General features: G+C 36.1%; 2 protein-coding genes and 2 long non-coding RNA genes across 6 annotated transcripts in view; 1 reads left to right on the forward strand and 3 right to left on the reverse strand.

Annotated features, from left to right (window-relative positions):
* Positions 1-535: 535 nt before the first annotated feature.
* LOC130647844 (uncharacterized) lies at positions 536-1,599 on the reverse strand. Its single transcript, XR_008982889.1, has 2 exons — positions 1,214-1,599; positions 536-880 (listed from the first exon to the last, which is right to left on the reverse strand). It is a non-coding gene; the product is annotated as an uncharacterized LOC130647844 (long non-coding RNA).
* A 4,610-nt stretch (positions 1,600-6,209) lies between these two features.
* On the reverse strand, positions 6,210-7,096 carry LOC130647976 (uncharacterized). Its single transcript, XR_008982915.1, has 2 exons — positions 6,922-7,096; positions 6,210-6,559 (listed from the first exon to the last, which is right to left on the reverse strand). It is a non-coding gene; the product is annotated as an uncharacterized LOC130647976 (long non-coding RNA).
* A 299-nt stretch (positions 7,097-7,395) lies between these two features.
* LOC130647975 (uncharacterized) lies at positions 7,396-10,371 on the reverse strand. The gene is made up of 6 exons (XM_057453991.1): positions 10,217-10,371; positions 10,023-10,085; positions 8,533-8,626; positions 8,427-8,460; positions 7,859-7,929; positions 7,396-7,773 (listed from the first exon to the last, which is right to left on the reverse strand). Exons 1-6 carry the CDS (start codon positions 10,322-10,324, stop codon positions 7,568-7,570), a joined length of 576 nt encoding a protein of 191 aa, XP_057309974.1. The 5' UTR covers positions 10,325-10,371; the 3' UTR covers positions 7,396-7,567.
* A 3-nt stretch (positions 10,372-10,374) lies between these two features.
* Positions 10,375-16,636, forward strand: part of LOC130647974 (U11/U12 small nuclear ribonucleoprotein 25 kDa protein-like) — a 35,297-nt gene continuing 29,035 nt past the window's right edge. Inside the window, exons 1-2 of one of the 3 annotated variants that reach the window (XM_057453987.1) lie at positions 10,375-10,704; positions 11,605-16,231. In XM_057453987.1, the coding sequence (XP_057309970.1) occupies positions 15,448-16,146 (699 nt within the window). In that variant the 5' untranslated portion in view covers positions 10,375-10,704; positions 11,605-15,447 and the 3' untranslated portion in view covers positions 16,147-16,231. Of the gene's footprint in view, positions 10,705-11,604; positions 16,232-16,636 lie in introns of those variants that run through there. The other 2 variants (XM_057453989.1, XM_057453988.1) reach the window with 2 other exon arrangements.

The raw sequence follows: 16,636 nt of genomic DNA on the forward strand, positions 1-16,636 counted from the left end.
CCACGTTTCAGCGTTTTTTCTGTTGGTCAAGCAACATTCAAATTTGTTTCTCGTCCCCTCTTGCGTTGGGCTTTCTACAAGTTCGTAAATAAAGTCCCAGTTTTTAGGAGATGGAAGTCATTTCTTAAGAGGTCGAAAGGCATTTAAGGGCTTAGCAGTGAATCAATAAAGTTATTAACCTTATGATGGTATGATTATCGGTAAATATAAGAGTTTCGTGTTTAGCATCTTATATCTCGCGGAGATGGTGTGGTAGCGCATTCGGCTTGTAATTATAAAGTTTCAGGTTCGAGTCCTCACTTAAACGCACTTTAAATGTAGTGTTGTCAGCTCATTCGTGCTATATACTGACCGCTAACTGGCTTGTATGCCGCAAGCAAGTCGAAGTAATGCTGTACGTTTCTCCAGCAGAAATGTAACATAGTTACCGTCGGTCAGCAGGAATAGATAACCGTTAGGATGAATACCCAAGGACGTAAAAACTCACTTATCTACTTCCATCTAACAGTTGAAAAAGAAGAAAAAAACATTTCAATTTTTATTTTTTGACATATTTAAACCGCCTCTATAATTCTACAATATAATTTTCTTTTCTTTATTAAATTCACCCGTTATATAAAGTTACGAAAATAAACAAAATTTAACATCCAAGTTCAAGTTTTTCTCTTTTTGCATTACACAAGTCTAGCTCTCTTTTGAAATCTGTTTTGATGGCGTTTTCGCAACTCTTGATTTCTTTCCTCGCCTTTTCCATGCAGATTTGATAGGAGCGATCGTAGATGCGACTGCTATAGGAGGCGGGGATGGCATCAGTCGTAGTGATCACCAATGCCATTAAAACGATGCCGAAAATGATCAGGGATTTCATCTTGAATATTTTCTGTAAAATAAAGCCATATTATTATAGTTTGAATGACGCACTTGATTTCACTCACGCTCGATCGACCTTGCTTAGGCTTTTTCTCCCCTGTTTTATTTTTTCCAAGGCTGGCAAACTAGACTCAAACATCTAATGATTCTACAGGGATTATCATTTTATGTTTTTAATACTGGACCGTATTATTTTTAATTCAAAAAACTTTAAAAGTAAATTCTAAGAGTATTTTTGTTTTATTAGGAAAACTGAAAAAGACTTTCAGTTCAAAAAACTACTTCCCAATTATACATACACATCTATCATAACAAAATTATGGCTGATTGTAAAAAAACTTACGAGGAAAATTTTATATCAGTTGTTTCTTCCAGTTTATCAACAGTACAACCAAGTCATCCAATGAAGAACAAAAAAGATTTATGAGCAAAGAAAAAAAGTTTTAAAAACAAAAAAAGTAGTCGCAGCTTAGCAACGAATATAAAAGTGGCGAAACATTTTTGATGTGAAATCATACTTGCTCGTTCACTTCCTAGTTACTTAGTAACTAAAAAACAAGAAGTGTAACAGTCTTGAACACTTGCACAATTGGTAAGAGCTAGCCTTCATGCAAAAATAAAAGAAAAAAAACATTGGGATTATGTATTTATCCCTTGTATTCTAAATTGATAATTTCTATTTCACGTTTTTATACATTTCTGTTATTTCTGTACTTTTTAATATGTCAAAAAACTGGCAAGAGATTTATCTTAAAAACTTTGGGACCAAACCTTGAAAACAAGCCCCGAGGACAAGTTTAGTTGAGAATACTTGCAACATTGTAAAAAAACCTGGCTTTTTCAGTCTCGTTTACCTTTTTTTTTCGTACAAAGTTTAAGGAAACTCATGCTTCGTGAAAAATTGTTTTTTTTCAACCTTAAATTATGCTTATCCTAAGCTAAACTCTGAGAAATTTCAGCTTAGGTTTAATTTTGCTTTACTTCTATATCAGGCCTTATTTCACGTATAAGGCACGTATCAAAAAGTGAAATTGCTTGGAACGAAACTACAACCCCTCTCAAATGTCGAAGCTGCTTGCAGTAGAAAAGATTGTACAACATTTAAACAATTTATCCTTATCTGGTTTAGCATTTTGTAGCTTCTTATAAATTACAAAAGATTGACACTTCATGTTTTACTTTCCCCATACACAGAGGAAATTATAATAATATAAAACACGTATATAATAAAAATATTTTATTCTTTACGAAGCTTTTCGTTACATGGTAACATCTTCAAATATATACAAAAATTAAAATTCTCCATTTATATACATCATTTAAAATACCATAATTATCGACATAAAAAAGCATGCGAAAACTACCCTTAAGAGATAGAAAGACTAAAAACCAATAATGAACCTATAGCTAAAGTGATTTACGTTCCACCATACTTTTAATATCTTTGTGGTCGTTAAGGGATGGATTAGATAACTCAATAGAAAACGCTTCTAAAACCTCTCGTTTCTACTATCTGTAGGGGCTCTGTTTACAATTCTCCAATCAAATACATGGACAGTGTTCAAAACCAAATGTTTTGATGGTTCTGATCTTTAATTATTACTGATGTCTTATTTCCAACGGAGTGAGGCGTTACGCTTCGTCTCCCCAATATAAGTCACATCACAAGAACATACACCTTTGTATATAACATTGCTTGAGTGCGTAACAAGATGGTGGTTTTGCAAAAATACACAACATCAACTGAAAAGTTGGAAAAAATCTGAAGATTTGTTACCACAGTTATAACTGCTTTTACATTTTTCATGCAAAATGGTAATTTGAACATCAAGATATAAATTGGTCTTCTTAACTGACCTGAAAGTGTTAATTTGGATAACCTGCCTTAATATACTTTGATTTAATGTTCTCAACTTCAATGTCAAATTAATTCCAATTCTGAAAGATCTGTTCAGATCACCTTTAACAACTCTTTAAGATTGCAATTCTCGATGACCAATAAAACTTTTTGTTTCTTTACTAACGACACTAAACGACAAAGAATTATTTTCTAGTCGATTCATTTTCGCATTAGGAAAGTGTTTAGGTTTACTTTTAACAATTAATTTATTATTAGAGTGAAAATTATTCAGAGCATGAAACAATTCGTCATGGACATCTTTTTTCCGTCTTGTATAAGTATCGTCTATCGTCTAGAAGGGGCTCGTGACTCATTAAGTATCGTCTATCGTCTAGAAGGGGCTCATGACTCATTCATTCATAAAGCAACCAGTGAACACGACTGAGAGAGGACCACCCATCGAAACCTCATCTGTTTGCCTAAATGACTTGTCATCTGCAGTGAATACATTCTGTAGTCAATTTGTACAATATTTATCGGAAGATAGCTCTGGGGCTTATAGGTGTAAGTTTATGATTTCGGAACAAATATAATCTATGGTATCGGAAGCAGGAACACTTCAACATCGTAACTCACTTTAAACTATTTGAATTCATGTATCAACAAAAATCAGATTCTTTGAAACAAGAGAAGGCCAAAGAGAATATCGCAAAAAAATTACGGCGCAGCCTTGTTCAACGTTAACTACTGAATCAAATAATCCCGAGATAAGTAGAGAAGAGATGCTTTACTGGGACGAGAGGAAAGGATCAAAGTTTAATTGCGATATAAACTTTACGTATGAACAGATTGTAAATTGACGTCATAACCTGTTTTGACGCCAATTTACAAAGAAATCATGGTGATGTCAGCACTCCTGATGCCGAAACCATCTCATACCTCCAAAACCAACGATCACGTCACAGCTCTTTCCCGAAGGTTTGAATTATGGGACAAACATCCGCGAATTGCTACACATAAGGATTGTACCATCCAAAACCAGTTCAAATCTTTTACTAAGAATAGATCGAAAAAAAGAAATCAAAACAATTTGTGAAAAAAATGTCAAATAAAAACATCAATGATGCCATCAAGCTCTTAAATCGGAACATGCAAAATGGTGTACTCCCACTCAGCGATGAAACCATAAAGCTTCTGAGGCAGAAGCAGCCGTGCAAAAAAGATTCCTCAAAAGCCATTTTGCTGACAGACATACCAATCCAGATACATCTGATAAGATTCGAAAAGATGGACTCCCAAGTAATAAGGCATTCTGCGTTAAAAACTTAAAGCTGTATCCGCCCTCTGCTTTAGATGGTGATGGGTGGCGTTGATTCCTAACTGTTTATGTAAACTGCTAATGTACAGATTTATGCTATGCGCTATCAAATCTAACAAGGACATTATGTATTGGTATACAGCAAGACAAAACCGTGGGCCACGTCCAATCGGTATTGGAGAGACACTACGTAAAACAATCGGAAAAACTGTCGCAAAGTTTTTGAAACAGGAAGTTGCAATGACTCAGTCGAGTCATTGCAAGTTTATGTAGGTCCTGATACGGCTGAAAAGCAGCGATCCATCTGCTGCGGCGCATTTTTGATTCTGAAGAAACCGAGGCGGTGATGCTGATTGATGTGTCTAACGCAAAGAGATATAATTGCCGGTCTTGTGTACGCAATTGCCATTATCCCACTGATCCTGCATATAACAAAGACACTCCAAGAGCAGTAAACCAGCACCAAAGCTGCAGGTTAAACTCGGATTATCGTCAAACCAAGTAACTTGAAAGAAGCAAAAGCAATATTTCAAGGAACCGGCATTAACATAACGTCGGAGGGCAAGAAACATCGTGGTGTGGCTATTGTGTTAACTATATATTGCAAGAGCTACATGAACGACAAGACTGACGCTTGGAGCCTGGAATTATAGTTGCTGTCAGCTTTTGTTCCACAAGAAGCGTATAATTGTTTCACTTCAGGTTACAAGAGCCAGCTCAACTCCTGCATGTGGACCTTACATTGGAAACAAATTGCAGCGGTTGGATGAAGTTATATCAACCAAATCTATTTTTCTTTAACCAGTGACATTTACCACAATAAAGTAGAAAGGAAGCTCTTTTTTATTCCACCCAGCTATGGTGGTTTGGGCATCCCAATATTCAGTGAGGTAACTGACCAAGAAATCTCAAAGTCGCCGCCATAAAGTCGAAATTGAAACACGACAAATTCGAGCGTCATCTCCAAGAAATGAATGTTATCAGAGATTCGTTACCCGAAGAAAAAAAGCTTATTGACATCAGTCGTAAACGTGTAGCATCTCTTTGGTTAACGACACTGCCAATAAAAGAAAAAGGATTCCAAATGGAAAAACAATCCTTTTGGGACCTATCAAGATTCGTTAAAAGTTTAGCCGTCTCGCCAACTCTCAATTTAATCTAGAACATTTACTGTCGTGCAAAACAGGTAGTTTTGTTGCACTTAGACACAACATAATATGATATCTGACGGCGAAACTTTTGTCCAAAGTGTGGAATGACGTGTGAGTCACCTCTAAACCCACTGACAGGTGAAGTCATGAACAAACCAGACAAAGCAAGGTTGGAAATTGCAGCTAGGGGGTTTGGAATTCTGGCAAGAAAGAATTTTCTGATATAAGAGTTTTCAACCCGATCGCTGAAAGGTACAGAAATACCATAATTTGAAAAGCATGCGAGATCATTAAAAGAGAAAAGAAACGCCATCTTTACCAACCGATTTGAGACACAGAGTACGGCTCTTTCACTCCAATTGTGTTCATCGCAATGGGAGGAATGGGAAGGCAAGCTATATTCTTTTACTAACGATTAAGCGAGTTACTAGCTGACAAGAGAAACGAAAACTTATCTGTTACGACAACATGGGTAAGGTGATTTTTGCAATAATCAAATCTGTTATCCGTAGCAGCCTAATCATTTAGAGTGAGGACCATTTCACTTCTTCCCTCAGCAACAAATCTAGCAATAGCGAATTGCTATACTCCATTTGAGTCAATATTATTTGTTTTTTTTTCTTTTCTATCAACACATGTAAATATGGGGAGCACCGGAACAACCCTTGCGCTCAATTACAATTAAGTTATGGAAAGTATGATAATAAAAAAATGTTTCGCAGAAACCAATCGGAAAAAGAATTTTATGGGTTTTTTTACAGTATTTTAAGTGTACAATTTTAAGATGTTTTAAGATGTTTTAAAGTGTTTTAAGATGTTTTAGCATGTTTTTTCGCTTACAATTGTTCAACAACCATATTGTCATTAAAGTTGATTTCACATTCCTGATTTTGAAGTTGAATAAAAAATCAGCTTGCAGAGAGTTAACCCTAACCATATGAAAGCATAAGGCGGTTATCGGCCAAAAAACCTTTGAAGGAATTACAAGCATTCCTATATTTCTAATGGCAGCTATAAAAGACGCGAAATGCAACCAGGGTTTGCTTTCTTATATTTACCGGAAAATAAACAAAACCGCCCTTTATTATCCATACTATGTATTTTCACAAATTTTATCTTCTAAAATGGTTTAAACATAATCTAAATTATGCATCCAATAGCGTGACACACTCTTCCTCGGCGATGCTTTTTATGTACAAACATTTCCAATAGGATCTAGCGAAATTTTTTGTAATATTTTGACAGCATTGGTAATATTTCGACACAACAGCTGTCATGCATTGGTAGTACTCCCCCGTGCGTGACGATGGTAACGTATTCATGCGTACGATGAGAAAGGATGAAATGATAACAAAGAGGAGGAGTTGCTTCATCATTGTTCTAAATAATAAAAACATTTAGTTTTACTAACATTTTTCATCAATTCAGTTTTTATTTACTTTAACTTACACCCGTGTTTTCAACCTCGTTCCCAGCAGCCGTTGTCCCTTACCGGGGTTGTTGTTGTGTATATAAGGAACTGACAAAGTAAATTTAACGGGCGGAGACTTGAACCTCGTGCGGCCGACGAAACATTTCTTTCAAAAAATAATAAAAGTATTCCTTATTAATAGGTAATGCCATCAAAGAACAAATTATACACTTACAGATAAAAGTCTTGACTACTTAAAGACTTAAGTTAACATTTCGCTTTTCAGCAACCCAAACGAAAAATGGAGTTACTTAAAAAAAACATTTCTTACCTCGTATGTGTAAAATAAGAGTATGGGGCTGTGAAAGAAAGTCTTTCAAATGTTGTTAGTTTCCCCACTATTACTTGTGTAAGACGTTTACAAGTTATTTATGTTTTGTTATCACAAAACCATGTGATGTTACGACAATAAAAGATTTAAAGACAAAAAAAAAATTTTAGTCAAATGAAAATTAAACATGTTTTACCTCTGTGTATCCTCAAAGTTTATGAAGTTGATCCAATTTTCGTGTCCTGTAGTGAATAATTTTGGCTTTTAAAAGCAAGCTTTATACACTATTCAGTTGCCCATGAGAACAAAAAACACAGAAAGAATGTGCTTTCTTCACTTTCTTCATTATAAACAAGGTCGCATTCTGTTTTCGGTGATTTCTCTGTCGGCATGTTTCATAATGAGACCTCACACTTGGAAGAGCTGCGTTCACTCTTTCATGGATGGACACGTGTACGAAATCGTAAAAACAAATTAAATTTAAAAATTTGTTTCTGACTAAAAATGAAATAAATAAAAGCAATCCTAATTTATTAAAACTACAATAAATATATGAATCTAAATTTAATATATTATTATTTTCATTAAATATTGACATTAAATTTCTAAAAAAGTTTTATAGTAATTATAATTCTCTACTCTAACGTTAGCGTCTCTTCTTCCCCGATCGTTTCTCCGGTTTTCGTTCGTTGTCTTTAGCTATGGCGGTTGACAGTTTCCGATATAAATAATAGACTAAACAAAGTAAACCAAAGGGCCAGATAGCAAACTGCAAAAAATGCTGCAGCTGATTCACAACAGAAGGACGCTCCAGATTCATGAGATGGACTTGAAACAGGAGAGTGGAGTCAGCTAAAATAAAGAATCAAGAAGTAGATAATTTTTAACATTAGAGGAAAACAAACGATAGAAAAAAAGAAAGAAAATATGCACTCACGAGGAATGACACCATCTACGCCCTGGCTACCATAACCTAAATGAGGCGGGATGACTAGCTTTCGTTTCTCTCTAAACAATGTACAACATCAGGGATCATACATATGTAACATCCTAAAGTATCAATTGAGCATCCCCTTCCCCTTCTCATGGCATCTACAAGTGGGCGACACTCTAATGGGGATGTCACAATAAAATGACAAATAAACACGCAAACTATCGAAGCAACTAAGCAATCTTAAATCAGCTGAGACGGTAACAGGGCTTACTTACAAGCCATAAGACAAAATCTTACTAAGCTTTCCATGTAAAAGTTCTTTCAGAAGTAACTTTTAGCTTTATTTATCACGCGTCAATTCTCAGCGAAATATGTGTAGAAGATATTGGAAACACTAGCATCAAACACTGACTCTGAGTCAAGGAAGCAAAAAAGAAGGCAAAATTTCCTCCCAGAATATACCACGTTTTTCTACAATGTTCTGGGAAGTAATCACAAGCTAGAATTTGGTGTTCGTATTCATTAGCACAACAACAAACAAAAAAGAAGAAAAAAGAAAAAAAATGCCTACCCAACACACATTCCTTGAATTCCTCTCTCCCAACCTTAAAAATAATTTTTTATTATTATTCTAGATGAAACATTTCAGAGCCACAAGTTGGTAAAATAAGTCTAACCTTTGATTAGAGTGCCTGCACCTAATTGAAATTTAAGAGGAGATCTTCCATCGTGCATGGAGGAGTCAAACACACGACCATCTCTCAGCATTCCCTATGTGAAAAGATATTATATTCGTTTCGTATAGTTAAAAAACACAAAAAGATTGCACTAACTTTGCCAAAGTTCTACTTTAAGTTAGGAAATTTTAAAGGGAAAAAATTTGGTGGAAAGAAGAGTAGAACTTTATCTTATCGTTGGTTTCCTGTTCACTTGCCCAAATCTACAACGCATTAAAATATAATGAGAGTGATAGAGTATTGCAAGACTTCTTTTATAAAAAATTACTCCCATACAATACATAAATGAGACAATTTGACTGCAAGAACTAACATTCTTGTTACTTTGACATGATTGCCGGAACTCAGTAGTTACACTGCGCGCTGTGTTAGCTCTTTATTTACAAATTGCGATCAATAAGTCATTTTTTACTGTGGGACTAATCCTAGCCAATAGAGCGCGCTTACGAAATAGAGACAGTTTCAACAACTACATTTAATTGACTTTCTACCGGTATCAGTCCGTTTGGCATTACCATATTATATTAATTTAGGGGCTATTTTTCCATGCGCAACTTTAAGACTAATAAAAAATGATTTTATTATCATTTTTGCTAATTATGAATACTGAAATTTATGTGAAAAATAAAACAGTTAGTTAAAATCGATGAGAAACAATTGCGATAAACAAAATAATGTGTAGTTCTAATCTCGTTGTCCCTTTAAGTTTCAAGCCACCATGTTTGCAGTTTTTTATTTTTGCATATGCTTATACTTTAGCTGGGAATTTGGTACTTTGGACTTGAGAAATAATATACTCTTTAAGCCTTTTCTTTTGTGGCGCCGTAGATTAGTGGTTATAGCTCTCGTACTCTGTGCGGGAGACCGGGGTTCGATTCCTCTTGACGGCGATTCAACATGGGCGAGTGAATGTTACCATAGCCCCGGGTTAACCCAAGCCATGTGAGGAAAATTGGGAAGATGGCACACTGTGTGGGCCGTTGGATGTTGCCGGGAGTTGTCTAGTAGAGCGCGGGCTCTAATTGGGTCTGCTTAGCTCAAAATGAGCATTAAATACTCTAGGACTCTCCATCTACGCCATGGCCCCTCCTGGAAATAATAGACAGGGTATATCCCTCGATATTTGTGAGGCTAGCCATGTAAAATATGCACATCTATCTATCTATCTCCTTGGTGTCAAAAAGATTTTAAGAAAATGTCGGATAAGGTAAAGATTGTTGTACTAAATATTCTTAGTATTTAAACTTGCAAGTTCAGGTTTACCACAAGTCTTTTGTAGACTCATTGGATTTGGCTAAGTGACATATCACAAATTGAAGCCTGGAAAGACTTTCTTACTGAGTTTTCAGGTCTGGCAAATTTAGATATATACCAGCATGAAGAGAAAAAAAAATTAATGCATTCATTATGATTCGCAAATAAGGTCTCACTGTATAATCGACGTAAACTAGGTCTCCAATTCTTGCAAAATCATCACACAATTCGGGTTTTTCCTGAAAGAAAAAAAAGGGAAGCTGGTTTAAGGTAGAAAAAATCATAAAACAATAATTGGGATAGATTGCTAAAACTTGCTCAGTCAATAGAGCATTTTTCTAAATATCTAAAAAGCTATTGAGAGGCTTACCTCTACAATTATCTCTAAATCTTTAGTGGCTATACTTAGATTAGTAGTGATGCAGTACATAAACAAATATGGTAAATACCAGCGACAACCAAAACAAACCGCAGCCATCTTTTTTCTTAGAAAAACATCATCCGTCTAAAACGCAGAACAGAAATCGCTATTAACACTCCCCAAAATCACCTGGCAGGAAATTATACGCGCCTGCACCACACTGTCCACAAGGTCCGTGTAAATCGCAAGCATGGTCGCAATGGATTCAAATCAAGAGGTTCAAAAGACTTTCGAGTCAGACTTCAAATCTCTTTCACATAAGGAAGCCTTAACTGTTTCCAGAAATCTTTTAGAAGAACTACTTAAAGACCCCCTTCTTCAAGATATTCCAAAAGATACAACTGCAAGCGAGTTGCAAGCAAAACTTGACCTTGAAAAAGGCAGAGCTTTTATCGTCAACCTGCGCAGATCTTCAGAAGAAGGATTTGAACACATACGTGAGTTTTGTATTATTATTAGCCATATTGTACTGAAAGTTTACTTAGGAATTGTTAATTTATTTTTTAAAAGTGGATCTTTAATGCGTGTAGAGTGGGTATGCCCATATACAGTCAGGGATAACCGCAAATTAGGCTATCACGCCAAATTAGGCTAGTAGCTTAGTTAGGAGATTTTTCATAGACTATTTAGGCGAGTATCTCCTATTTAGGCGATTTGCTATCTTCTTTGTTAAATATAACGGAAACGACGTATAGTCGCGCCATGTTTTTTTGGCTATCCAGTGGCCTGTCAAGTCGTCTTTGGTCAAGTAAAATTTCATGTAATTTGCTTCGCGGAACTAAAAATTATAGGCCAAAAGACTTTCTATCTGCTAATTAGGCTATGCTAGACTAATTAAGCTATGATATCTTATCAGAAGGTTATTTCGCGCCAATATAAGGTTTTCTGTACCAGCGCAACTTTCTTATTTGTTCAACGAAGCTAAAACATGGCCAACTTAAATAATGCTGAAAGTAGGATGTATGTAGATAGCTACTGCGAATTTCGTACTCGCCAAGATTGGTACAGCGAAGAAAATGAAGCATTTTTCATAACGTTTTGTGTAGTTAACGGGTTTCACTTTTTTTAAGTTAGGCCTCTTGTTGGCATGGAAATGCCAATGATGCTAGTACGAGAGCCTTCTAACGAATATGATACAAATGCTATCAAAGTTGTTGTGCCTCCTATACATGAACTCAATCCAGAAATCTTAGACATTGTTGTAAGGCAGCGCACAGGGGATACAGTCAGAAGGATAGCTGGATGAACTGTTGGAAGAGTTCCTCGAGTGGTTGCGGGAATATTAGCAAGTCGTTTTGATTCTGGACAAATTCGCAGGGGCACATGTTTTTTTACAGGTAGCATGCAGCATGGGAATCACCCAACACTGCGAAGTGGCCCTAAGCTAGAATGTATGTACTGTTTTGAAGCTGACACTCAAAATACAATACGAGACGTCATATCTGATTTACAGGGACAAACACATGTGACAACATTGTAAATTTTTTTTTTGGTGTATATATATCTATTGTTTTATTATATTTGCTATTTACATTAGAAACAACTAATAAATATGGCTGAAATTTTTGATGACAACTTAAATCTTGTTAAATTAAAAAATATAGTTAGATGAGGTAATCGTTACGCACTTTTTAAATAATCATGAACTACGGTCGCTGTTCTAATCGTTACGCAGTTCTTTTGTTTTATTCATGCAAAATTAGTTTCTTGTAACATATTCACCAAATATGAGGACCATATGGAAGCGCTATCATGCACTTTTTCACATAAAACAATGCGTAATGATTAGATCGAAAAAACTCTAATCATTACGCATTTTTTTATATTTTTTACGCAGGTGCGTAATGATTATAACACCCTGCGCAATTAATAAAATAGTTTGTTACGCACCTAAGATCTAATGGTTACGCACGCTATTTACGTAGCAGTGTAGTCTGGATTAGTCTATTTGTGCCTTTTTTATCTTTTTGAATATTAGAACTACAACCGTCAATAATTTCAAAGAGGTGCAATGGAAATAACTAATAAAATATAACAGGGAATTGAAACAATACAACGTGTAGTGTGGCGAAAATGACCTTGAAACTTCGGCTTTTATTTTAAACAGGGAAAATACCGGCAGTTATACAACAACTACATTTCATTTAAATCACTCTCCCATTTGCATCTTTCCGAAACATGCATTGCGTCTCTGTTCTTCTTTTTTATCCTTTCGAACAATTCTCGAACTTGAGGATACTGTGGGAACTCCCATTTGTCACCACCCAAAAAAGTTGCAGTTAATGGCCCACAGATAACATTTTGGACAGCGAAGGTGTCGATATCTTCCCCTACAGCTGTTCCAAACTCGCTTGTTTTTTTTATTTCCCGAAGGATGTTGTCAGCTGTCCCCAACTTTTTTTGCAGACATTCTATCTCTAATCCTGCAGCAACACCGTTTTCATCATACAAAAAACGCGTGAGGGCTTTTCCTATGTACAAACTAGGACCTCTCTTGGTGTCGTAAATGCATGTGTACCATTTACCAACCACATCGCATTCTTTTGTTGGCGAATTTAAAAACTTCCACGTTTTTTCCATTGACAACAGTGTATCTGTTGATTCATCCTGGACAACGTCCTCTTCGCTTTCCTCTCTTTCTCCTTCCTCTTCTTCCTCTTCTTCATCTTCTTCTTCGCTCGAGGTAATCTCATCGGTATCGCTGTCGTCTTCCTTGTTTATTGTAATTTTCTGCTTTCCCTTTTTGCTCGCAATTGCAATTTGTTGTTTCTTCCTTTCTCTTTCTTCTTTTCTTAGCAACGCCTTTGCTTCCCTTTCTTCTCTCTCTCGGGCTTTTCGTTCAAGCTCTTCGAGCAGCTCTTTCTGCGTAATAACCTACAACATGGACAATCAATTAGTTATTTTTAATGTGAAATGCAAAATCATTAATGTACTTATTCTTAAATAATATTTTACCTTTCCGCGAAGATCTAACTTTTGTCTTCTTTTCTTAGGCTGATCTACTGAACCTTTTACTTTATCGAGGAACAGCTCTTCAAATACCTCAGTCGATTTTGGGGTGGACTGGTTAATTGGTGACAACTTCCAACCATTTGGAATCCAGCAGAAGCCTGTAGGTGCTGTATATGGATATGGTCCAAGCAAACTCAGACTTTGTCAATTGGCTTTTAGCACCATGTGTTGTCACGCGTAAATGGAGGCGCTTCTCCCAAGCACGTTTTAAGGGTCCAAAACATGCAACATCTAGGGGTTGCATGACATCCGTAACATGTGGAGGGAATTTCATTATAATTATATCGTCTTCCAATGCTTTTTTAATGACAGATATGCTGATATGGGTAAGGTGCCCATCAAACACCAGTAACAATGGTCTTTCTGTTACGTCCTTAGTGAATTTGGCGAACCACATGGAAAAAACTTCCGTGTCCATCCAACCGTTTTCAGACTTGGCGTAAAACGTGTTGAGTAGAGCCTTGTTCCCGTACCACGTACTTTGCATATTTTTTCCAGTGAATATAATAAGAGGGTCAAGTGCCACTCCAGCTGCATTACAAACACCGAGTACAGTGATGTTTTCTCTCCCAGCGCCATACCGTAATTTAAGGGCACGCTGTCCCTTCACTGAGACAACTTTCCCTTTTGATGGATCAGTTGGGAAAGAACTTTCGTCACAGTTCCAGATCCGTTGTGCATCCAGATTAGGGTATTTCTCGAAGATCTAAAAATATCATTTTACTATACATCTTGCACGGTCAAATTATAAACGCTGTTTTCTAGAAAAGCGTACCGTCAATGACGCATATATTACCTGTTCCAATTGATCGTAGAAATCAAAAATTATAAATGGATTGGATGTGTTTGCTTTACGGGCAGTACTAATCATCTCAGCCTTCTTGTGACTCAGTCCATTTCTTTTCATAAAGCTCTTTATCCACACCAAACCAGGCCTTCCATTTTTAAACTGGAGTGAAATCGTCCCTGTGACTTTAATGTATTCGGCAACAAGATCCTAAATAATAAATTAAATGATGATACAAATATAAATAGTGACAGAATTTCCAACATTCAGTTTTAAACCCTTACAAAAACAGCTTTTAGCTTACCAAAATTTCATCCAACGTAGGACTAAAACCAAGGTTACATACAACACCAATGCACTTAGCTAGCCGGGCCTCCGTTTCTGCATCGAAAACACATTTCCGCCCAAACTTTCCTAATTTGGCTCCTTCCTTGCGTTTTTTTAAACGAAATCGCAGCGTAGAATCGTTGATACCATGACGTTTTGTTATGCCTCTGACTGATGCATTCGGCATAGAATCGAACTCTTGAAGCGCTTCCTGGAGGTGCACTTCTGTCCACGCGTCCACAACTTTCTTAGCAACTTTTCTGCTACCCTGCTTTTTTCTTCGACCACTCTTTGATACACGTTTTTTTGTTTTCATTGTTAAGCCGTCTAGACAAACTATAAACACGATAAAACACAGTATACATTCCCAAAAATACTCACTGTGGTCTCTCATCCAAGAATATGGTAAAACAAGTGTTTAGAAATTAAAAACAAACATAGCAAAACAAAAAATTCTACCTTCTCCCAGTACGAATTGATCTGCAAAAGAGTTTGTTACTAGAATCTTGTCTTGTTAAGGAATTATTGACCAATTGGCGCCAAAGACCTTCACAAAATACCATAAAAGGAATGTTTACCCCTTCCAGGCAATTATAACAAGGCATAAAGTTCTTAGCTAAAGACGTTAAACAAGATTTCTAGTAGTCTCTCTAACTTTGCTTTGTGCGTAATGATAATATTATGCCCAATGATTTCTTGATTTAATCATTGCGCATCGTTTTTTTGCCCCGGGCGTGATTTTTACATAAAAAGGCCTCCAAGAATCAATGGACGAGGTTCGGGTCTGTAATTTAGCACAGTTTTTTACCAGTGGACCGTGCTAACAAAAATGGTAGAGGAAAGTTAGTGAAGTGATTCGGAAAGTTGATATTGGACTTTTTTGGAGTGGTGTTGGAAACATCAAGATTTCTCTGGAAGAGTCGTCGTATGGAATAATTTAATTGGTTAATATAGCGGAGGAATCATTTCAGTTAGTTTTTTCATTCTTTAATTTTATTTTAAACCTTGTTTTAGTTGCGAAATTAACAAACTTAAAAATGCGTAATGAATATAAATGCGTAATGAATATAAATGCGTAACGATTACCTCATCTGACTATACAAACAAAAGTAAAGTTTGTGAGCCTGGAAGCAGTCCCACTAAAAAAAGGTGCCGAGGAAAGGAATTCATGAAAAATTCAGCTGCCAGAAGCGACTGTCGCTATAAAAGAAGAAATGGAATTTTAAATAGTGTTTCATTATTAAAACTGTGCACAGGAGATGATGTCATGATTCAATTCCTGCATGGCACTACAAAAGAGAAAAAGGTTTTTGGAACATGTCAAGGTATGCTTCTTGAGCAGTACTTAAATAAAAATACTGACACTTGCAATGGCCCGATGACCTCGACTGCTCTCCAGGGTCACGTAACAACATTGTCCGACCAGAGCATGTTGTCATTACAACCCTCGACTCCACAACACACCTTGCAAAATTTAGATGCTGCACTCAATGCGTTGACACCCTCTGCACCAATTGAAACAGCATCAACCGATATTGACGAAAACACTTGTCAATTATGTCGAGCCAAGCACGACACAGAGGACGATTTAGACTCAGCTTGGATTGGTTGCAGTGCAAGAGGGTGCAAGTATTGGGTGCATGCTCTATGCTTAGGTTTTACCTGTAAAAAGGTAGAAAACTTTGGGAATTTTTGGTGTCTGACACACATAAAAAGACATGTTACTTCGACCAGAAGAAAATTAAAACACTAACACTCTACAAAAATTTTTTTAAAAAAACTTTATTTTGTTAACTTATTTTGTTCGATAATCAGATTATTTTGTTGCTTGTATAGTCGTTTTATTTAAATGTGTGCATATATTATTTTTTTAGGATAGTTATATATATTTATAATAGTTCATCATCACTATATTCATCAACGTCCTTTTCTGCATAGGTCTGTAAAAGTTCATAATTAATTTTTGAAAGCTTTAAGCCGTTTTGATGTTGCCGCCAATATTCCAATCGTTTTTCTCGCAATCTTTCTGATAAAATGATAAGGCTATCACTCATCGGTTCACCAAAGATGTTAAATATTTGACTGCTTTCTGTTTTATCTAAAAACTTGGAATGTCGTAAAAATGCTCTCCATTCAGTAATTTCTTCACTTAAAAGTATGTTTCTAGATCTTGGGTCATCCTTTAGGCTTAGCAAGTTAGAAACATTGTCATAAATTTTGTCAAAAGTATCAACACATCTTGA

Source organism: Hydractinia symbiolongicarpus, chromosome 6, assembly GCF_029227915.1.
Source record: "Hydractinia symbiolongicarpus strain clone_291-10 chromosome 6, HSymV2.1, whole genome shotgun sequence".
Classification (NCBI taxonomy): Eukaryota; Metazoa; Cnidaria; class Hydrozoa; order Anthoathecata; family Hydractiniidae; genus Hydractinia; species Hydractinia symbiolongicarpus.